The sequence below is a fragment of the Capricornis sumatraensis genome, chromosome 15, assembly GCF_032405125.1.
Source record: "Capricornis sumatraensis isolate serow.1 chromosome 15, serow.2, whole genome shotgun sequence".
Taxonomy (NCBI): Eukaryota; Metazoa; Chordata; class Mammalia; order Artiodactyla; family Bovidae; genus Capricornis; species Capricornis sumatraensis.
Genome location: NC_091083.1, coordinates 54,933,171 through 54,956,531, shown reverse-complemented (window position 1 = coordinate 54,956,531; position 23,361 = coordinate 54,933,171). Strand labels below are relative to the sequence as shown.

The 23,361-nt window shown below is 41.0% G+C and overlaps 1 protein-coding gene across 1 annotated transcript in view; it reads right to left on the bottom strand.

Moving 5' to 3' along the window:
• Window positions 1-23,361, bottom strand: part of DNAAF9 (dynein axonemal assembly factor 9) — a 169,588-nt gene that overhangs the window by 123,043 nt on the left and 23,184 nt on the right. The window contains exons 3-6 of the mRNA XM_068986771.1: window positions 14,775-14,894; window positions 10,119-10,243; window positions 8,910-9,006; window positions 7,796-7,902 (exon numbers count right to left, since the gene is read on the bottom strand). Coding sequence (XP_068842872.1) covers window positions 7,796-7,902; window positions 8,910-9,006; window positions 10,119-10,243; window positions 14,775-14,894 — 449 coding nt within the window. The remainder of the gene's footprint in view (window positions 1-7,795; window positions 7,903-8,909; window positions 9,007-10,118; window positions 10,244-14,774; window positions 14,895-23,361) is intronic.

The following is a 23,361-nucleotide window of genomic DNA, read 5'->3' as shown; positions in this document are numbered from 1 at the left end:
TTCCACTATTCTTGCTCGGAGAATCCCATGGACAGAGGAGCCTGGTGGGCTACAGGCCATAGGGTCACAGAGTTAGACACGACTGAAGTGACTCAGCACACTCAGCATACAGAATGGTATTGAACTGTCATGTTTTCATTTTCACTAGGCTCTAAGGCTATGGTTTTTCCAGTGGTCATGTATGGATGTGAGTTGGACTGTGAAGAAAGCTGAGCACTGAAGAATTGATGCTTTTGAACTGTGGTGTTGGAGAAGACGCTTGAGAGTCCCTTGGACTGCAAGGAGATCCGACCAGTCCATTCTAAAAGAGATCAGTCCTGGGTGTTCTTTGGAAGGAATGATGCTAAAGCTGAAACTCCAGTACTTTGGCCACCTCATGCGAAGAGTTGACTCAAAAGATTCTGATGCTGGGAGGGACTGGAGGCAGGAGGAGAAGAGGATGACAGAGGATGAGATGGCTGGATGGCATCATCGACTTGACGGACGTGGGTTTGAGTGAACTCTGGGAGTTGGTGATGGACATGGAGGCCTGGCATGCTGCGGTTCATGGGGTTGCAAAGAGTCGGACACGACTGAGCGACTGAACTGAACTTCTGATTTCCTCTTTGATTTCTTCAGTAATCCATTTGTTGTTAAGTAACATATTGTTTACCCTCCATGTGTTTTGAAGGTTTTGCCATTTTTCTCCCCCCTTGCAGTTGGTTTCTAGTCAGTATTGTGGCTGGAAAAGATGCTTGATATGATTTCAATTTTCTTCACCAAGACTTGTTTTGTAGCCTAGTATCTGACCTATCCTCCAGAATGTTTCACGTAGACTTGAAAAGAATGTGTATTCTGCTGCTTTCGGATGTAATACTCTTACCAAATAAGTCCATTTGGTCTAATGTGTCATTTAAGGGCAGTGCTTCCTTATTGATTTTCTGTCCAGATAATCTGTCCATTAATGTAACTGAGGTGTTCAAATTCTCCTCTATTATTGTGTTACTGTCAACTTCTCCCTTTCCGTCCATTAATATCTGATATATGTATTTCAGGCAGTTTAATCGCTCAGTCATGTCCAACTCTCTGCGATCCCATGAACTGCAGCACACCAGGCCACCCTGTTAATCTCCAGCTGCCAGAGTTTACCCAAACTCATGTCCATTGAATCAGTGATGCCATCCAACCATCTCATCCTCTGTCATCCCCTTTTCCTCCTGCCCTCACTCTTTCCCAGCATCAGGGTCTTTTCCAGTGAGTCAATTCTTCACATCAGATGGGCAAAGCATTTCAGTTTCAGCTTCAACATCAGACCTTCCAATGAACACCCAGGACTGATCTCCTTTAGGATGAACTGGCTGGGTCTCCTTGTAGTCCAAGGGACTCTCAAGAGTCTTCTACAATACCACAGTTCAAAATCATCAATTCTTCAGTGCTCAGCTTTCTTTATAGTCCAACTCTCACATCCAAACATGACTACTGGAAAAACCATAGCCTTGACTAGACGTATTTAGTTGCTCCTATATTGGGTGCAGATATATTTATAAGTGTCATATCTTACTGCATTGATCCCTTGATTATCATGTGGTATCCTTTATCTCTTACAACAGCGTTTATTTTAGGGCTTATTATTGTCTAAGTATTGCAATCCTGGCTTTGATTTCTATTTGCATGGAATATCTTTTTCCATCCCCTCACTTTCAGTCTGTGTCTATAAACCTGAAGTGGTCTCTTCTGGGCAGTATACACTCACACACACACACATGTCTTCTTCTTGTATCCACTCAGCTATTCTGTGTCTTTTGATTGGAGCATTCAGTCCATTTACATTTAAGTTAATTATTGATATGTATGTTCTTATTGCCACTTTGTTATCTGTTTTGGGGTTACTTTTGTAGGCCTTTCCCCCTTCTTTCTGTTGTGATTTAGTGACTATCTTTAGTGTTATATTTGGATTTTTTTGTGTGTGTGTATATCTATTACAGACTTTTGGTTTGTGGCTATCACAAGGTTTTTAATATAACGTTCTATGTACACTTGATAGTTTTTAAGTTTTTGATCTCTTAATTTCAAATGCATCTTAATAATCCCACAGTGTATACTCCCCTCCCAATTACTATTTTCAGTATCACATTTTACATCTAATTGTTTTGTGTACCCTTTAACTGTTTATTGTGGGTATTTGTAGATATTGTGGATTTCACTACTTTCATCTTTAAACCTTCCTACTAGGTTCATGCATGGATGATTTCCTATCTTTATTGTATGTTTTCCTTTACCTTTTTCATTTCAGAATTTTCATGGTTTTAGAGTCATAGCCTTTTCTTTTTCACCTAGAGAAGTTCCTTTAATACTTGTTGTAAAATTGGTTTGGAGAACTCTTAGCTTTTATTTGTCTACAAAGCTTTTACTCTCGCCGATAAATATGAATGAGAGCCCTACTGTGTAGCATATTGAACTTAGCACTTCCTTCTGGCCTTCAGGGCTTCTGCTTAAAAGTCAGCTGAGAGCCTTATGGGAGTTCCCTTGTATGTTATCTGTTCCTTCTGTCTTGTTACTTTTAATATTCTCTCTTTAAATTTTACATTTTGATTACCATGTGTCTTCGTATGTTCCTTTTTGGGTTAATCCTATATGCACTTCCTGGTCTTGAAGGACTGTTTATGGCTATTAAGTTTTTGGCTATTAAGTATTCAGGGATATTCTTAGCACCTTTCTTTCTAAGACTCCTAAAATGCAAATATTAGTGTGCTCGATGTTGTCCCAGAGGTCTCTTATATGTCATTTCATTCTTTTTTCTGTTCAGCATCAGTGATTTCCACTACTTTGTCTTCCAGCTCGCTGATCCATTCTGTATCATTTAATCTGATGATTCCTTCTAATGTATTTTTCATTTTAGTTGTATTCTTCTATAGCTGTTCTTTTTATCTTCTCATTGTTAAAAACTTAGTTTTTTGCTCTGTGCATCTATTCTTCTCTCACATTTTTTGATCATTTTTACAATCACTACCTTCACTCTTTCTTGGGAAGACTAAGCTTTTCATTTGTCTTCTGGGTTTTTTTCCTATTCCTTTGACTGGAACATGTCTGTCATTTCATTTTGCCTAAGCTGCTGTATGTATTATTTATCTGGTGGGTTAGTTATGTTTCCTGACTTTAGAGAAGAGGCCTTCTGTAGGAGACATTCTATGCATCTCAGCAGTGCATACCCCTCTCATCACCCAAGCTATATGTTCCAGGGGTTTCCCTATGTTGGCTGCATGGGTCCATCCCTCTTTTGTGGAGGCCTATTTGGGTGATGTGATAAGACTTTGTTGGAACCTGGTCCAGTTGGGTTTACCAGGCCCTCCCTTGTGCAGAGACTGCTGGCTGCAGGTTGGTGGGCTGGAGAACCTCAGGGAGCCCCAGGACTCATGCTGGTTCATTGGTAGGAAGAGTCAGGATCCATTAGACTCTAAGACTGTTAGTGGGTGAAGCCAGGTCCTGGGGTTAGTGCCAGACTACCAACAGGTAGATCTGGGTCCTGGAGTCTGGTTTCCAGGCCCAGGGGTCTCAGAGCTTGTGTCAGATTACTGGGAGAGGGGGGTGACAGTTGCATTTGTGGTTCAGGGTATCCTAAAGCTTGTATTTGCTTCTTAGTGTGGGCAGGGCCAGGGTCAACGTGGTCTTAAGTCAGGGTTTGGCCTGTTTTGGGAAGGCTGGATTCACAGGCTGTGGAAGTCTGGTTTTTCTGCATTTGGTGTCTGACCCCTGATTGATGAGGCTGGTCCAGAGGCCACAGAAGGCTTCCTGAAGGGCAGGGTCAGGGATCAGGGGATCCTGGGACTGGTGCCTTTTCACTGGTGGGTGAGGCTGGGTCTTGGCCTCTGGTGGGCAGGGATAAGTCTAAAGGTGGTTGAGAGCTCAGGAAATCTTTAGGTAGCCTGCTTGCTGATGGATGGGACTGTTCCTCCACCCAAGTTAGTTTCGTCTGAGGTGTCCCAGCACTGGCTCCTACATGTTTATGAGGCCAGGTCTTGGTGCTAATGAGCAAAAGGGAGGATTCTACAATGGCGCCCATTTCCACCAGTGTCCACGTGGCAGAAGGGCACATCCAAGGAATGGCTGCCACCAGCATCTATATCCCCAGGGTGAGCTGCAATTGCCTCTTGCTTCTCTGGGACACTCCCCAACACCAGCAGATAAGTCTGGTCCAGGGTTCTATCAAATGACTGCTCTTGTCCTGAGTTCTGGAGTGTATGATACTTTGTGTATGCCCTGTAAGAAAGAAATCTCTATTTCCTTCAGTCCTGTGGGACTCCTGAAATTAAGCCCTGCTGACCTTCCAAGTCAAATGCTCTGGCAGCTCATCTTCCCAGTGCAGCTCTGCCAGGCTGCAGAGGCCACCATGGAACTCAGAACTCTCACTGCTCTACGAGAACCTCTGCAATGTAGTAACTCTCCAGCTGTGGGTCACCTACCTGGGGAATGGAACTTGACTACATCAGAAGTCCATCGTTCCTACCTGTCTTGTGGTTCATTCTTTATGTCTTTAGCTGTACCAGGTCTTTCCTGGTAGGTTATGGTCTTTTTTTCATCAATGGTTGTTCTGCAAATAATTGTGATTCTGGTGTGCTTGGGAGAGGGGATGAGCTCAGGGTCCTTATACTCCCCATTTGGCAATCTCCCTGATTTCTATTTTGAAATTCAAATCTTAATTCTACTAGTGAATTTAGAGACATAATAATACTTCCTCTTATGCCATCCACCTCTCTTTTAAATTCTGCTTGCTATAAATACCACATCTTGCCTCTTTTTCTAAAAACCGCATGCTTGAAAAGTACAAATGATATATTTCTCAATTTTTATTTTATTTCCTAGAGAAAATATTTTTTTAAATCATGCTGATCCATCCCTGAAACTAATATGCTATGGTCTCTTTCTCATCTTCTCAATTTTTTCATAGGGTTTATTCTACTTTTCAGTACAAAAAATTTTATGTTTGTCCATTAGCAGATGAATGAATGCTTACTCTATAGTTTTTATTCAGAAGTTTGCTTTTAGAATTCTCCCTTGAAGAGTTGGTTAATGTAAATTTACATTACCATATCACAGAGTTCTAGTAGCTGGAGAGTAAGAAGGAAGTTAGAGATAGGGAAAGCCCTAGCAGAGGAACTACCCTGTCCTGCTTCCAGGAAGAAAGAGTTCTCTGTATCCATAACTTAGTCTGGCCCAGCCTAAATATCAAGCAAATGCTATAAGAGTCTGGCTTCCTTTCTCATGCTGGCACCTACCACAACAGGGACAAAACACCCTCTGAGTTAAAGGTTTTCCTCTGGGTATAAGCATCAATAAAAGAGAAGTTTAAAAAATTGAGTTATATCTGTAGTTCTCCTCCTAGCTTTCAAAGCAGGCAGGAACTTTTTTGGCTCAGGCAGTCATCAGGCCTCTAATATGTGAATCAAAGAGAAGCAGACAGTATGACGGCAGAGTTGATCACTAGGCCAAACTGCTGCCTACCTTAAAGGTCAAGAAAGGACAAGGTAAGGAAGAGAAGAGAGGTCAGGAAAAATGAGACCGGGACCAAGAAAAGTATAAGGGGAGGATCTAAAGAAAGGGATTCTCAGAGAAGAGTTACAGTAATAACTTTTACTATATGATGTATGCTGTTTCCTCCTCACTGCCCCTAAAAACACCACCCTCCAGGAAAAAATCTACATTGCCTATAAAAGTTTTTCTGAAAGGGAATTTTGTTCCTTCGGGATCTGACTTCATGGTTTGATGCACCTCAAGGCAGGAGCCAGAGGCCTGCCCCACTTGAGCTGCATGGATTGTGGCACTTCCAAGTACACTGCTTTTCAAGTACCTAGTGGTAGCCCAGGGGTTAGAAGCATGGGGTCAGAAGCCTGACTTTCTGGACTGGGCTTTAGCCCTGCCACTCACTGGCTACTAGTTCTGTGAGCTGGGAAATTCATTTAAACTTTCTGTAAAATAGGGATGGTAACAGGACCTACTTCAGAGGGTTATTGTAGGAATTAAAGTTAATTCATGGGCTTCCCTGGTGGCTCAGCTGGTAAAGAATCCGCCTGCAGTGCAGGAGACCTGGATTCAATCCCTGGGCTGGGAAGATCTCCTAGAGAAGGGAACGGCTACCCACTCCAGTACTCTGGCCTGGAGAATTTCTGGACTGTATAGTCCATGCGGTTGCAAAGAGTCAGACACAACTGACTTTCACTTTCTTTCCAAATTAATTTATACAAAATGCTGAGAACACAGCCTGGCATTTACAAGACAGAATAAACACATAGTTTATACAATTAACTGAAAATAAACATTACCATTATCACTAAAAATTTTAAGGTTCTTCTCTATGTCCTATGGCATGCCTCCTTTCAAATCCCTATTCTAAATTGTGTGTGCTCAGTTGTGTCCAACTCTGCAACTCCATGACTGTAGCCCGCCAGGCTACTCTGTTCATGGAGTTTTCCAGGCAAGAATACCAGAGCAGGTTACCATTTCCTGCTCCAGGGGATCTTCCTGACCCAGGGATAGAACTCATGTATCTTGTGTCTCTTGCATTGGCAGGCAGATTCTTTACCACCTGTGCCACCTGTGAAGCCCCCTTCTTCCAAATTTTAGGGTGTTAACTGCTGTCAGGGGCAGCTCCCACAGCCTTGTGGATGTTCTACTTTATTATAATAAATGTGAGAAAACTGGTTTGGGGCAAGAAGAGTGGGGCTGATGTGGTGTGTGTCTTCTTCATCCCTACAGCCCGTGTTCCTCTACATTACAGGGTTTGCCAGGTGAGCCTTCAATCATTTCTTAGGGACACTGCTACTTCTCAGAAGGAGGCAAAAGAATTAGTCCTGGACCTTGCTTCCAAAGATCCCACTTACTCTATCCCTAAGAGTATAGCCCCATTTCCAGCATGTCTGGTTTCCTGTACTGAGAGCAGATCATTTCAGTGGGGATCCTATGGCAGCATATGGATACCAGGTCATCCTTCCTAATGCATACCCTAGATGATCCCCTCTTCCAGTTCTCATTCATTAATTCACTTAACAACACTTAACTGGTCATCTTCTAGGTGCACAACACTGAAATAAAAGATACTGTTCTTACCATAAAAGCTAATCTTTTTATTCCTCTAGTTGTTGTTTAGTTCCTAAGTAGTGTCTGAGTCTTTTCTGATCCCATGGACTATAGCCTGCCAGGCTCCTCTGTCCATGGGACTCTCCAGGTAAGAATACTAGAGTGGGTTACCATGTCCTCCTCCAGGGGATCTTCCCAACCCAGGGACTGAACCTGCATCTCCTGCATTGGAAGGTGGGTTCTTTACCACTAGCACCACCTGGGAAGCCCCTAGTACACAGTAATTACACAAAATTCTGCACTCTCCCTTTCATTGCCCTTAAATAGTTAAATTATACAAACTTCTGAGATAAAAACAACAATGAGAATACTTTTGTTCTCCAGAAACTTCCAATCCAGAGGCCAGGGGTGGGTGAGTGGCTAAGTGGGTATGACAAATATAAGTGACATAGGACAGTAAAAGTTATAAGAATGAGTCAGCCTGGGGTGCTATAGTTAACGCAGAATGGGGAAAGGAGAGAAAGGTGGACAGAGAGAAGCTTTAAGAATAAAAGGCATAGGAGCTCACTTTGCAGACTAGCCTTAAACAGCAATAATTTTCCATTTCAAATCCTTTAAACTGCCCCATACCCTTTGGAGTCACTCCCAGCTTTCTAAAGTTTTATAATGAACACCCACACTGTAGGCGTTCATAAAAACAGCTCAGTGGTAGACAAAAACCAAACATGCTGCTTTTCATACATACCTCATATTTCATGGTAAAAAATCCATCCCCTCCAATGCCCTCAAGAGCAAAGGCCTGTACAACAGGCCACTTCTCCACTACAAACATATCAAATATCTGCAAGTGACCTAGAGGAATCAAGTACAACATGTATCAAATATCATCCTGAATACAGCAGTTTAAACCTGATCTAATGTGGTCAGAAAGGCATCATTTCTCACAAGTTCACCACAGCCTCATTTAGCGAAAAAAAATATATATATATATATACCAAAAACTGAAACAGATAAAATGCTTAGATATTAACACTAGAAATACAAAATGAAAGTCAAGTACAAACAAGTTACAAAAATTCAAGTTTCTCCATATTTTCACATTCTGGTTTCCAGGGAAAGTAAGAAAACAAATAGTGGTCTATTACATCTGACTTGTATCACTAAGTGGATATATTTATTAACAGACCAAAACTTGACTCCTTTCCCTTAAAAAACACATAGCTAACCAACTTTCTCAAGGGAAAAGTATGAAATCATAATAATAAGGAAGGAATATTAAATATGCAAGTTTTTTTTTCCCCTTTTAGTAGATAAAGACAGAAGCACTGCTAAACTTGCTGATCTTTTCCTTCTGTTTTTACACTTTTTTTTTGGCCACTCCCATAGCATGTGGGACCTTAGTTTCCCAACCAGGGATTGAACCCACATACCCTGCAATGGAAGCATGAAGTCTTAATAAACACTGGATCAGCAGGGAAATCCCCTATACATTATTTTTGAGCCTCACCGTCAGCATATTTTTAACAGCTACCCAAATTACTATTTCTTACTGGCAAGAGGCGCCACAACTATATTTCATCTTTAATAAGTGGTACAGACTAGATGGCAACTACGGTAAATCCTTATGAGTCCTTCCATCTGATTGCTGGTAGCATGCTGTGATGCTGCAGAAACTTCAGTTACCAACGCAAACTTGCATAGCAAAGTCCTCAGATTTCATTCTGCTTGATCCTCTCTGCCTTTAGTGAAAACAGATCAACGGGTTTTCCAGCTGCATGTCTCCACAGAAAGAAGTAAGGACTTTCGACTTATACACCATCCCAGCAAGGTTATAACATGGATGACTGTCAGATACACACCTTGGGAGCTATAAGGAATGCCAATTCTACTACAGTCTCGAACCATGTCCACAAAGCTGGCAATTTTAAATTCTTCTGCAGCTTCCTCATCTTCATACTACAGAAGGAGAAGTAAAGGAACAGGCTCTAATGAGACATCATACAAAATTCCATATTTTCTCTGCATTTTTATTAGTTGTCCCATGAGGGTTTTTGGTGTTTTTTTTTTTTTTTGGTAGCCATGCTGTTCAGTTTGAAGCATCTTAGTCCTATGACCAGAGAATGAACCCGTGTGCCTGGCAGTGAAAGAATAGAGCTCTAACCACTGGACCGCCAAGGAATTCCCTTCAAGAGGGTATTTTTAAAGCCAGCTTTTTGTGTCTGTTGATCAAAAACACATCATTCCCTTACCTTACACCACACACAAAAATCAACTCAAAATGGATTAGAGAGCTTTAATTCAAGAGATAAAACTTATCCTCAAAAATCTCCCAAATGGGGGACTTCCTTGGTGATCCAATGGTTAAGACTCAGAGCAATGCAGGGGCATGGGTTCAATCCCTGGTTAAAGAGCTAAGGTACCGTATGCCACATGGCACAGCCAAAAACAAACAAATTCCCCAAATGCTCATATGGAAAAAGGGTTCTAAACTTACACTGGGTCCCAACTTCCATAAAGTTCTAAATCTTAAGCCCAAATTTGATTTCTAGCCAAACTCTTAGAAAGGGTCCAAAGGGAAACAGAAACAAATACCAAGAAATCCAAACATGGAGATGTCACAGAACAGCTCCTGGGGCCATTCCTAGGCCTGAGTAAATGGACCCAGGTTGGGGGTGAAGAAGCAGGGCAGGAAGGCAGGTTCATAAGCCTACTACTAGGTCACAACTTTAACAGTTCTTTTCGCCTTTTTCAGGTATGTAATTTATTGCTAGGGTAGCTTCATAATGAAATATGAAAAGTTCCACTAAAACAAATAACTTTTTTGTGAAACCACATTTCACAATTTGATTTGGGGTGGGGACGGAGTCATGTCACATGGCATGCAGGATCTTACTTCCCTAACCAGGGACTGAACTGTGCCCTCTGCAGTGGAAGTTCAGAGTCCTAATCACTTGACTGCCAGGGAAGGCCCCAATCTAATTTTTTTAAGGACCTTCTGTTCCACTTATATTTTTTCCTGAAGTATCCTTAGAGTGTCTCTACATTTTTGTTTTATCTTTTTTCCTCACCTCATTTTCAGTCATGCAGTGGAAATGCAGATTTCTCCAATGGGCCACATAGGGTAACAGATAGCGATAATTTACAGGATTACAGTACAGATGGACACTATCTGATTTAATCAATATAATCACATCTGTAAGAAAAATAAAGTTAAAACACAAGATTGTCAGAGGCATTTCCTTTAGACACCTTCTGCCCACATAATTTGTAAAACCATTAAAACTACTTCAGAAACAACATAACAAAACTCTAAACTGAAAATTTTTAAATTAGGCAACATGCTTCAAAGTGACTCTAGAACACTCAAGTGTAGACAGCAAAGATTTCCTCATCCCCATGCAACACTTCATCCATTGTACTGCTCTGGTTATGGTAGAATAAGTGAAAAGAACAGCCTTCAGTGCATTTCATAAAGTTCAACAAAGCAAAATCTGCTGTACCAAACTCAGCTGTGTTCTTCACTGTGGAAATAAATAGTAAATGGAAACTCTACAGCTAAAAGTCACTGAGGCAGGAAAACAGCACGGAATATGGCCAGTGACCAGTTCTCCTGCAAACATCAGTGTCTGGCCACTGACTCATCTGGGTCAAGGCAAATTGTGGGCCTGAGGATATCATTTTCCTTGTGACCTGGGAAAGGTTATTATATACAGGGGTGAACTCTGTATACAGGAAAGGCTGAGAGGAAGGAAGGAGAGGCAAGTGGACAAGGCTTCTATAAATAGATCAGCAGCTCAGATACAAGGAATAACAATCAGTGTTGCTGGGTTAAATAAACAAAGCAATCCCAAAGATGCAAATAAAACCAAGTAAACTAACAAACGGGGGCTTCCCTGATGGCCAGATGGTAAAGAACCTGCCTGCAACGTGGGAGACCCAGGTTTGATTCCTGGGTTAGGAAGGGACAAGGGAATGGCAACCTACTCCAGCACTGTTGCCTGGAGAATGCCATGGACAGAGGAGCCTGGCAGGCTAGAGTCCATGGGGTCACAAAGAGTTGGACATGACTGAGCAACTAACACACACTAACAAATGAGCCACAGAATAGGGCAAGAATATTAAAACACTTTAAACACTAAGAAAGTGTCACACTTTCAGAAGAAAAGCAGAGGCTTCATTCTATGGCTCCTCAGATACCAGAGCCATTAGGCCTCTTTCTAACAACACAACATTTGGGAAAGGGCTGGAAGAGATGGCTGGAAATGAGAAAGGAGCATGGGAGCAGAGAGCAACCGAGGCACCAGGCTTAGGGCAATGCCAACATGTAACACAGTGTGACAGACAATAATCAACAAAAACATAAAGCTCAGTGAATACTGATCTCAGCTGACTACACAGCTGGGTGGCCTCATGAAATAAAGCTCTATGATTATGACCTATAAAATCACTCTAAGCTCCATACTCAGTCAGATCCAAGGTGTTCAAGGGATCATAGAATGGAGCAGCCTCTTCACCGCTGTCTCAGCTAAGTGCTGGACTTAAAAGGAAACATGGGATGGGAAAGGGTCTGCCCTCTCATCCTTCTGGGAGACTTACTCTAAATCACTTGTAGCTGACCTGCTTAACAGTGAGAGTTTGACGTCACTGAGAGCTTCCTGTGTCGACTACTCTATCCTGATGTATAACATACTGCAAAGAATTAGGATCCAATAAAAGAAAGAATGCAACAGCCACTAAACCTAATGAAGCACGCTAGGATCTCACAGGACTAAAGTTATCATTACAAGTAAATTTTAACAGAGTACACAGGCAGGTAAAAGAAGAAAGCATAAGACAACTGGATGAACATATAAACTATTTTTAAATTTTTTTTTAAATAAATTCTTCATATTTGCCTCTTTTTCTTTCAGATAATTAGGGATTGTAACACAGAAGATAAATCTGGTAAACTCACCTTTCTAGCTATTTGGATTTTAAAAATGAATTAATTTGGAAGAAAATGCTCATTGTAAGCCTTCATTGTGCTAGGCGACAGGATAAAAACAAAGATAAGCAGAAAAGAGGACCTTTGAGGACTTAAACTATTTCTTTTATTTCAGTATTGTAGTGTCCTTAGCAACCTTGACTGCAGTGAAATGTGTGGCTGCACAAGCATCTGCCTTTTTATAACTCTAAATGAGCTGCCAAAATGAATTATTTCCAAACCAGTAGACATTATATAGTGTAAGAAAGCAATTTTTAAAATCAGAATCTGAAACTAAATTTCAGTAAAAAAAATTACTGGAAGGAATAATTTCAGCCTGCTCTTTCTGCACTAATAAAAAGAAAAACTTTAACAACTCTCTAATGATAGATACTACTAAGGACTTTACTAAGAAATTAGAAGAATTTTCATATATACTAGGCCAGGGTTCTTCAACTTCAGCACTACTGACATTTAGACCAGAACATTTTTTGTTGTGAGGAGCTGGCCTGTGTATGTATCGCAGGATGTTCAGCAGCATCTCTGGCTCTACCCACTCTGCCCAGCTGTTACAATAAAAAATGTCTTCAGCCAAATGTCCCTTGGGGGATAAAACCCTCTAGTTGAGAACCACTGCACTAGATCCACAGCAAGATTATTTCAACATCAGATTTTGCATCCCCCAGCTGCTTCACAAGAGCTATCTCTTGTCCATTTTGATTTGTCTATTCCTCTGTCTTCTGATCCATCTGGCAGACAAGTCATGATGCTAAGTATGTGATATCAGAGATAGCTCTTAGGCATCACCCCCACAGCAGCATGACCACAGGGTGAGTGTCTCAAAGTGAGAAAAGGGGAATGTGAGCAGAAAGCCTGCATTGTAATCACAGGCACCATCATAAATTACAGTCACATAGAAAACAATGCCCAAAGACAGGGCTGGACAAAGAGCTTTGTTCCTAAACTGAAGATCTACATGAAATCTTCCTTGTTAGGAGAACCTTGCAGGCTCGTCCTTGATTCACAGTTAGAAGTGCTATCATAGGACAACAGCATATAACATAAGCCTCCCAGCATGTAGAGGCAGTGGGAAATACACAGGAAAACTAGTACCTTGCCAAGAAGATATAATGTCAAACACTGATGTTTACCATTTCCCCTAAAACTGATTTATCCAATAAACATACGCTGAAAACTACTTGTCACTCAGTTCAGTTCAGTCATTCAGCCCTGTACGACTCTTTGCAACCCCAAGGACTGCAGCACGCCAGGCTTCCTTGTCTATCACCAACTCCCGGAGCCTACTCAAACTCATGTCCATCATGTTGGTGATGCCATCCAACCATCTCATCCTCTGTCGTCCCCTTCTCCTCCCGCCTTCAAACTTCCCAGCATCAGGGTCTTTCCCAATGAGTCGGTTCTTCACATCAGGTGGCCAAAGTACTGGAGTTTCAGCATCAGCATCAGTCCTTCCAATGGCTACGCAGGACTGACTTCCTTTAGGATGGACTGGTTGGATCTCCTTGCAGTCCAGGGGCCTCTCAAGAGTCTTCTCCAACACCACAGTTCAAAAGCATCAATTCTTCAGTGCTCAGCTTTCTGTACAGTCCAAGTCTCACATCCACACATGACTACTGGAAAAACCATAGCTTTGACTAGACAGACCTTTGTTGGTCAAGTAATGTCTCTTCTTTTTAATAAGCTGTCTAGGTGGGTCACAGCTTTTCTTCCAAGGAGCAAGCATCTTTTAATTTCATGGCTGCAGTCACCATCTGCAGTGATTTGGGAGCCCCCAAAAATAAAGTCTCTCACTGTTTCCATTGTTTCCCCATCTATTTCCCATGAAGTGATGGGACCAGATACCATGATCTTCGTTTTCTGAATGTTGAGCTTTAAGCCAACTTTTTCACTCTCCTCTATCACTTTCATCAAGAGGCTCTGTAGTTCTTTGCTTTCTGCCATAAGGGTGGTGTCATCTGCATATCTGAGGTTATTGATATTGTTCCCAGCAATCTTGATTTCAGCTTGTGGCTTCATTCAGCCTGGCATTTCGCATGATGTACTCTGCATGTAAGTTAAAAAAGCAGGGTGACAACATACAGGCTTGACTTGACATACTCCTTTCCCGATTTAGAACCAGTCTGTTGTTCCATGTCCAGTTCTAACTGTTGCTTCTTGATCTGCATACAGATTTCTCAGGAGGTAGGTCAGCTGGTCTGGTATTCCCATCTCTTTCAGAATTTTCCAGTTTGTTGTGATCCACACAGTCAAAAGCTTTACCAGTCAAAGCAGAAGTAAATGTTTTTCTGGAACTCTTGCTTTTTCGATGACCCAATGGATGCTGGCCCCTGGAGAAGGCAATGGCAACCCACTCCAGTACTCTTGCCTGGAAAATCCCATGGACCGAGAATCCTGGTAGGCCATGGGGTCGCAAAGAGTTGGACACGACTGAGCAACTTCACTCACTTTACAATGGATGTTGCCAATTTGATCTCTGGTTCCTCTGCCTTTTCTAAATCCAACTTGCACATCTGGAAGTTCATGGTTCACGTACTTGTCACTAGTCTATTATCTAGTAGGCAACCAAAAGCATATTACTTAACACATCAGCAAAGATGAAATGTTTTTCATTAATAAAAAGAGCAAAAATTTACTGGAGCTTCAGGCTATTTAAAAAATTTCCATAAAGGGACATTGAAATAAGCATTCAAAGGAATAAATCACGTAACTCTTCTCTCGCAGTCTACCAATATATACTTACCATCTAAAACTTCTTCAGAAAACCCTGTTTTCTCAAAATCACTGGCATTTTGATTGTACAAACCAAGCAGAAGATAATTTGCCAGCTCTCTGCAGCCTTCATTGTACCTGCTATCGATTCCTGCAAGACAAAGAAGGCTCTGATCAGCTGTATTGTACTATGGGAGAAAATGAGTCCCAATAGTTTGTCCCTGCTCAGCAAAACTATGATGGTTAAGTTAAAGGTAGCATCTCAGACCAGTTTTGTGCCAGAAACCAAACTAAACAACTCTCTGTGAAAGAAGTGGCCTCAACATCAAGTATTCTTACATGGATTCAGTATCTGTATACCTGAGATGGTGAAACGGCACAGAATACAGAAGTTATTAATTTAATCAAAAAAAATTTTGAGGATAGAAGTTACCAGAAAATACAGTCCACACCCTGTCAGAAGTGGTTAAAGATTTTGTAATACTTCCAGTTGGAACAGGACTAGGCATCAGAAAAAGTATTTTTTTCTCAAAAAGACCTTTATCAAAACACATGAAATCAAATAGAGGAGAATTAAGGTGGTTTGAGAAGAACTCAAAGAAGTGAAAAGAAGACAAGCGAATGAAACCACAGACATCCATCTTCTCACAAATGTTTATCAGGCCCAAGGCCGTGCACCGTGCTGGATGCTGAAGCATGCAAACATGCCTACAAATGGTCCTCATGAAGCTTACATCTAATGGGGCTGGGTCAGAGACTAATGAAAAGGAAATTAAAATACTGCCTTCATAACTGCATTTCAAGGCCACAGGCACATATACTATTTGGTTCCTGTATATGTGTAAAAGCCCAGAGCTATGGCTCTGGGCAAGAGGGACATGTCAAGGGCAGGGAGCAGTCTATGTAAGATTGAAGGGAAGGGACTGGGGCAGAAGGAGCTCAAACAATGTAAATACAGCTGGAGCTTGGGAAACAGGACTGCCAATGGTTTTTCAGAGCAGTGAAAAGTGAAAAGTAATGGGCATTCAGGCCAGTAGGGCTGAGAGGACTTCTATGGGAAGACTACTTTCTCAGCTAGATCAAAGCAGCACAGTCCTCTTCTATCCCAATCAACATTTCAGTGAAGAAAGGGATAAAAAAAAAAAAAATCAAAAGAAGGAATGACTTGGCCTACATAATGCCTGAAGTTCAAAGTGCTAGAGTTAAAAATAACCAGTGGGGAACTTCCCCGATGGTCCAGTGGTTAAGAATCCACCGTCTAATGCAGGAGATGTGGGTTCAATTCCTTGTTGGGGAACTAAGATCCCACGTGCCAAGGGGCAACTAAACCTGCGTGCCACAACTACTGAACCTGAGTGCTTCAACTAGAGCTTTGTCAGCTGGGAGGGTCTAAAAGCAATGACAACCATGTAGCAAAGAGCATACACAGTGCCTAGATCTTGGTTTCTGATACTATTCTCCAATAATAGAAATCAGGGCTCCTTAAGAGCAATGGCTGTTTTGAGGACTGAAGCAGGTAATAGACAAAATAAGACTGGAGAATCTTATACTGTCAGAAAATACAGAAGTGCTAAACAGACTAAAACTTCGATGAGGATATATCAAAGGGAGGGACATAGGAGTCAACCAAAAGAGCTCCAAATGGTCAAGCTGATACAATTTGAAGTAGTAGTGGAACATAATCTAAAGTATAAATGAAATAATACTAGATTTTAACTCAAAGTATAAAATAAATATTCATGAATCAATACTGATACAAACAAACGACTGAAATAAATGAGGGAGAAAAGACAAATATCCCATGCAGGAGAATTTCAAATAATTTATGTAGATACTACCCTCCTCAAGGCAACGGGGCGTAAACCCTACTCCTTAGTGTGTAAGCTGCATAGTGACTTCCTCCCAGAGGACAGTATGGACAGAGGGGTGGGAAAAAAAATTTATAGTACAGAATCTTACAAATACTATCTCAGACAAGTGATCAAAGTCAATATTCACTGAAAAGTCTTGTTAATATGTACTCTTGCTATCATGTGAAGAAAATGGCATGTTACTTCACTGGTCTTCCACTCCAAAGTCCACAACTTCAGTCTAATTATGAGAAAAACCAAAGAAAAATCCTAATAGAGGGATTTTTCTAGTACTAGTACTTCATTAGTACTCTTCAAAACTGTCATTAAGGTCATCAAAAACAAGGCAAATCTGAGAAACTGTTATGGTCAAAAGAAGCCTAACAAGACAACTAAATTTCACATGGGATCCTGGAACAGAAAAAGGACATCAGGTAAAAACTAAGGAAATGTGAAGCAAGTGTGGACTTCAGATAATAATAATATATTAATACTCATTAATTGGGCTTCTCTGGGCTCAGTTGGTAAAGAATCTACCTGCAATGCAGGAGACCTGGGTTTGATCCCTGGGTTGGGAAGATCCCCTAGAGGAGGGCATGACAACCCACTCCAGTATTCTTACCTGGAGAATCCCATGGACAGAGGAGCCTGGCGGGCTACAGTGCATAGGGGCACAGAGTCGGACACGACTGAAGTGACAGAGCATGGACAACACCACAGGGGAAACTGGATGAAGGGCACATGGGAACGCTGTACTATCTTTGCAATTTTTCTGTAAATCTAAAAATTGTAAAAAAAATCTAAAATTGGGCTAAAAAATTATTTTTTTTAAATGGAACTCTCAAGAACTGCTGGTAAAAATATAATACATTAGAACCACTCTGCATGCAAATGCTTACAGTAGTTTTATTTGTAGCTCCTAACTGGAATGTACATACAATAAAATAATAATTACCAATAAAAAGAGACATATTCTTGATAGATGCTACTGTATGGATGAATCTCAAAATAATTATCCTAAGTGAAAGAAGTCAGACAAAAAAAAATATACTGTATGATTCAATTTATATAAAACTCTGGGAAATGCAAACTAATGTATAATGACAGGAAGCATATTAGTAATTGCCTAAGAGTGGAGAAGAGACAGAATGGAGACCCTACAAAAGGACACAAGGAAACCTAGAAATAATGGCTATGTATATTATCTTGACTGTAGTGGTACTCTCACATGTATACACATATGTCACCCCTTAATGGAAGTAAAGTTCAATGCTGTAAAGAAATATACTGCATAGGAACCTGGAATGTTAGGTCTATGAATCAAGATAAATTAAACTTGGTCAAGCAAGATGGCAAGAATGAACATGAATCACTGAACTAAAATGGATGGGAATGGATGACCACTGTATCTATTACTGTGGGAAAGAATCTCTTAGAAGAAATAGAGTAGCCCTTCTAGTCAATTAAAGAGTCCAAAATACAGTAATTAGGTGCCATCTCAAAAATAAAAGAATAATCTAAGTTCGTTTTCAAGGCAGGCCATTAAACATCACAGCAATCCAAGCCTATGTCCCAACTACTAAAGCCAAAGAAGCTGAAGCAGAACGGTTCTCTGAGATCCACAAGACCTTATACAAACTAACCCCAAAAATAAGATATACCTTTCATCACAGCATTGGAATGCAAAAGGAGGAAATCAAGAGATACCTGGAGTAACAGGCAAGCTTGGCCTTGGGATACAACATGAAGCAGGGCAAAGGCTAACAGTTTTGTCAAGAGAACATGTCATAGCAAACACCCTCTGCCAATGACACAGGAGACAACTATACACATGGAGAACACCAGATGGTCAACACTGAAATCAGATTGATTATATTCTTTGCAGCTGAAGATGGAGTAGCCCTAAACAGTCAGCAAAAATAAGACCCGGACCTGACTGTGGCTCACATCATGAACCCTTTATTGCAAAGTTCAGCTTAAACTGAAGGAAAGTCGGGAAAATCACTAGATCATTCAGGTAAGACCTAAATCAAATCCCTTATGATCATGCAGTGGAGGTGATGAAACAGACTCAAGGGAATCTATTCCTTATATATTATATTATATATTATGTAATCTATTCCTTATATTATTATAGAATCTGACAGACACAGTACCTTAAGAACTATAAACGAGGTTTGTAACACTATACAGGGGGCAATAACCAAAACCATCCCAAAGGAAAGGAAATGGTCATCTGAGGAGGCTTTACAAACAGCAAAGAAAAAGAGGAGAAGCGAAAGGCAAGGAAGAAAGGGAAAGATACACCCAAATGAATACAGAGTTCAAAGACTAGCAAGGAGAGATAAGAAAGCCCTCTTAAGTGAAAAATGCAAAGAAATTGAGGAAATCTAGAAAGGGAAAGATTAGAGATCTCTTCAAGAAAACGAGATGTCAAGGTAACATTTCATGCGAGGATGAGCATGGTAAGAGACAGAAACACTATAAACCTAACAGAAGCAGATGAAATTAAGAAGAGGTGGCAAGAACACAAAGAAGAACTACACAAAAAAGATCTTAATAACCTGGGTTACCATGATGGTGTGGTCAGTCACCTAGGGACAGACAGACATTCTGAAATGTGAAGTCAAGTGGGCCTTCAGTTCCATTCAGTCAGTCAGTCAGTCGTGTCCTACTCTGCGACCCCATGGACTGCAGCACGCCAGGTTTTCCTGTCTGTCACCAACTCCCAGAGCTTACTAAACTCATGTCCATTGAGTCAGTGATGCCATTCAACCATCTCATCCTCTGTCGTCCCCTTGTCCTTCTGTCTTCAATCTTCCCCAATATCAGGGTCTTTTCCAATGAGTCAGTTCTTCACATCAAGTGGCCAAAGTATTGGGAGTTTCAGCTTCAGCATTGGTTCTTTCAATGAATATTCAGGACTGATTTCCTTTAGGATGGACTGGTTGGATCTCCTTGCAGTCCAAGGGACTCTTAAGAGTCTTCTCCAACACCACAGTTCAAAAGCATCAACTCTTTGGTGCTCAACTTTCTGTGTAGTCCAACTCTCACATCCATACATGACTATTAGAAAAACCACAGGTTTGACTAGACGGACCATTTTGGGTAAAGTAATGTCTCTGCTTTTTAGTATGGTTGGTCATAGCTTTTCTTCCAAGGAGCAAGCATCTTTGTGTGTGTATGTGTAATAAAGTTTTATTAAAGTATAAAAGAGAAAGCTTCTGACATAGACATCAGAAGGGGCCAGAAAGAGTGCCCCCCTGCTAGTCTTTAGCTGGATGTTACAGAGCTACCAGCGGGCTGCTAATTAGAGAAAGGGAATGTCTCAAAACTCAGAGCCTGGCACCAAGCCCCTTACCTACAACATGCATTTTGAGATAACACTGGCACAAGGTGAGTCATCCCAGGCCATAAAACAATTGCCATGAATCTTGAAGAAAGGCAGGTTTCCAAGTAAATATATAGTTTCATTAACATAGATTAGGAGAACAATGTATGAGTAAAACGTAGTGGTTTGTTCTGAGTCTTAAGCAGAACCAACTTGAAGAAAGTCTAGGGTAAATACATAGCTCATTAACACAGCTTAAGAAAAACATTTCCATAAGAAAAACACAACGGTTAGCTCAAGGTTTGAGAAAAGTTACGTTCAGGTAGAACCAGGTGTCATCTTGGCAACACAGACTTTTAAGAGAAACCTCCTTTTAAATTTGTGTAGAGAAGGGAAAAAAATCTGACACTTGTAGTTTGTTTCCTCCTGCCGCTTAAGAGAGAGACAAAAAACGTCACTTGCAGCCGATTTCCTCCGTTTGGAGACCCCTAGCCTTCCTGCCTGTTACCCTCTCATTCCCCCCTTTTCTTTTAGGAGAATTATGTTTCCTAGGGAAAGGGGGCGTCGTTCTCGTTCAGTATTGCTTCCAAGCTGATAAGGAGCATTGTGCCTAAATTGACGAGGCAACATATGCTCCTAACCCTCATACAGACGGTCTCTGATTCAGGGGCCCCAAGTAATAGTAGGAGGGAGGACCTAAATCAAATCTCTTATGATTGCACAGAGGAAGTGACAAATAAATTCAGGGGATTAGATCTGTCAGACAGAGTGCCTGAAGAACCATGGACGGAGGTTCGTGACATTGTACAGGAGGCAGGGATCAAGACCATCCCCAAGTGGGCCTTGGGAAACATTACTACAAACAAAGCTAGTAGAGGTGATGGAATTCCAGCTGAGTTATAGCAAATCCTAAATGATGATGCTGTTAAAGTGGTGCACTCAATATGCCAACAAATTTGGAAAACTCAGCCATGGCCACATGATTGGAAAAGGCTAGTTTTCATTCCAATGCCAAAGAAGGGCAATGCCAAAGAATGTTCAAACTACCATACAATTGCACTCATTTCACATGCTATCAAGGTAATGCTCAAAATCCCTCAAGCTAGGCATCAGCAGTATGTGAACAGAGAACTTTCAGATGTACACGTTGAATTCAGAAGAAGCAGAACCAGAGATTCAACATTTGTTGGATCATAGAGAAAGCAAGGGAATTCCAGAAAAACATCTACTTCTGCTTCATTAAGTATGCTAAAGCCTTTGACTGTGTAGATCACAACAAACTGTGGAAAATTCTTCAAGAGATAGGAATACCAGACCACCTTACCTGTCTTCTGAGAAATCTGTATACAGCTCAAGAAGCAACAGTTAGAACTGATCATGGAACAATGGACTGGTTCAAAATTGGGAAAGGAGTACGAAAAGGCTGTATATTGTCACTTGGCTTATTTAATCTATATGTGGAGTACATCATATGAAATGTCAGACTGGATGAATCACAAGCTAGAATCAAGATTGATTCATACAGGGCAGCAAAGGAGACACAGATGTAAAGAACCGACTTCTGGATTCAGTGGGAGAAGAAGAGGATGGGATGATTTGAGAGGATAGCACTGAAACACGTACATTACTGTAAGCAGAATGGATGATCAGCACAAGTTCCATGCATGAAGCAGGGCAACCAGGCCTGGTGCTCTGTGACAACCTGGAGGGAGGGGATGGGGAGGAAGATGGTGGCAGGGGGTTCAGGATGGGGAGACACATGTATGTCTATGGCCAATTCATGTTGATGTATGGCAAAAGTCACCACAATATTGTAAAGTAATTATCCTCCAATTAAAATGAATAAGTAAATAAAAAAGATTGCTGGGAGAAATATCAACAACCTCAGATATACAGATGATACCACTCTAATGGCAGAAAGCAAAGAGCAGCCTCTTGATGAGGGTGAAAGGGGAGAGTGAAAAAGTTGACTTGAAACTCAGCATTTCAAAAAACTCAGATCATGGTATCTAGTCCCATCACTTCATGGCAAACAGAAGGGGAAAAAGTGGAAACTGATGAATTTTATTTTCTTGGGGTCCAGAATTACTGTGGACAGCGATTCTAGCTATGAAATTAAAAGATGCTTGTTCCTTGGATGAAAAGCTATGGCAAATCTAGACAGTGTATTAAAAAGCAGAGACATAACTTTGTCAACAAAGGTCTGTATAGTCAAAGCTACATTTTTCCAGTAGTCATGTAGGGATGTGAGAGTTGAACCATAAAGAAAGCTGGCACCAAAGAATTGATGCTCTTGGATTGTGGTGCTGAAGAAGACTCTTGAGAGTCCCCTGGACTGCAAGAAGATCAAGCCAGTCAATTCTAAAGGAAATCAACCAAGAATATTCATTAGAAGGACTAATGCTGAAGCTGAAGCTCCAGTACTTGGGCCACCTGATGCAAAGAGCCAACTCACTGGAAAAAACCCTAATGCCGGGAAAGACTGAGGGCAGGAGACGAGGGTGACAGAGGATGAGACGGCTGGATAGCATCACACTGACTCAATGGACATGAATTTGAGCAAACTCTGGGAGATAGCGAAGGACAGGGAAGCCTGGCCAGCTGCAGTTCATGGGGTCACAAAGAGTCAGAAACGACTTAGTGACTAAACAGCAACATACATATGTCAAAACTTATCACATTGTACACTTTAAATATATCAGTTTACTATACATGAATTAATACCACCATAAAACTGTTTTTTTTACAAAGGTTAGCAGAAAATCAGTGAAAACATTTCCTATATCATAAGAACTAAATGGCAAATGCCAAAGTGGAGGGAGTTAAATTAGAGTTGCTAGGAAGGATACTGCAGGGGTTAGAAGGCTAAATTAAACCAACCAACTGACCACGAGATGCTATGATAACTCTAATTACCCCCAAAAGTAGAATTCACTAAACTCCTGAAGTTGTTTAAAAACATACAAGGGCCTCATTGACTTCTGGCTTCACGTTCACATACAGCTCTTTGTCCTAGAGGTTTATTAACTTTTTACCTTAAACTTCACACACCCACCTTCAAACATCAATTTCTGCAATATTTGTGTTTTCATTTTACATATATATATATATATATATATATGTATCTGGTCTCATGGTATTCTTTAGGTTGACCCTTTTCTCAATCCTTTAGTATTTTATATTCAAGTTGCCCATGTGATCAATTTTATGCTGTCTACTTTTACTAGGTTGAGCCTTAACTAACAGAAATAATAGCATAAGTACAGTAACAAATAGGTGGTTTTATTCAAAAGTAAATTCACAGCAGAGACAGCCCCCACCCCCTTTATTGGCTGCAGCTGGAAAGAGAATCCAGTGACTGTTGTTTCACTCAAAGTGAGTGATGGAGTCAAAATTCAAACCCAAAACCTGCTTGGCTCCAGAGTGCATATTTCAAA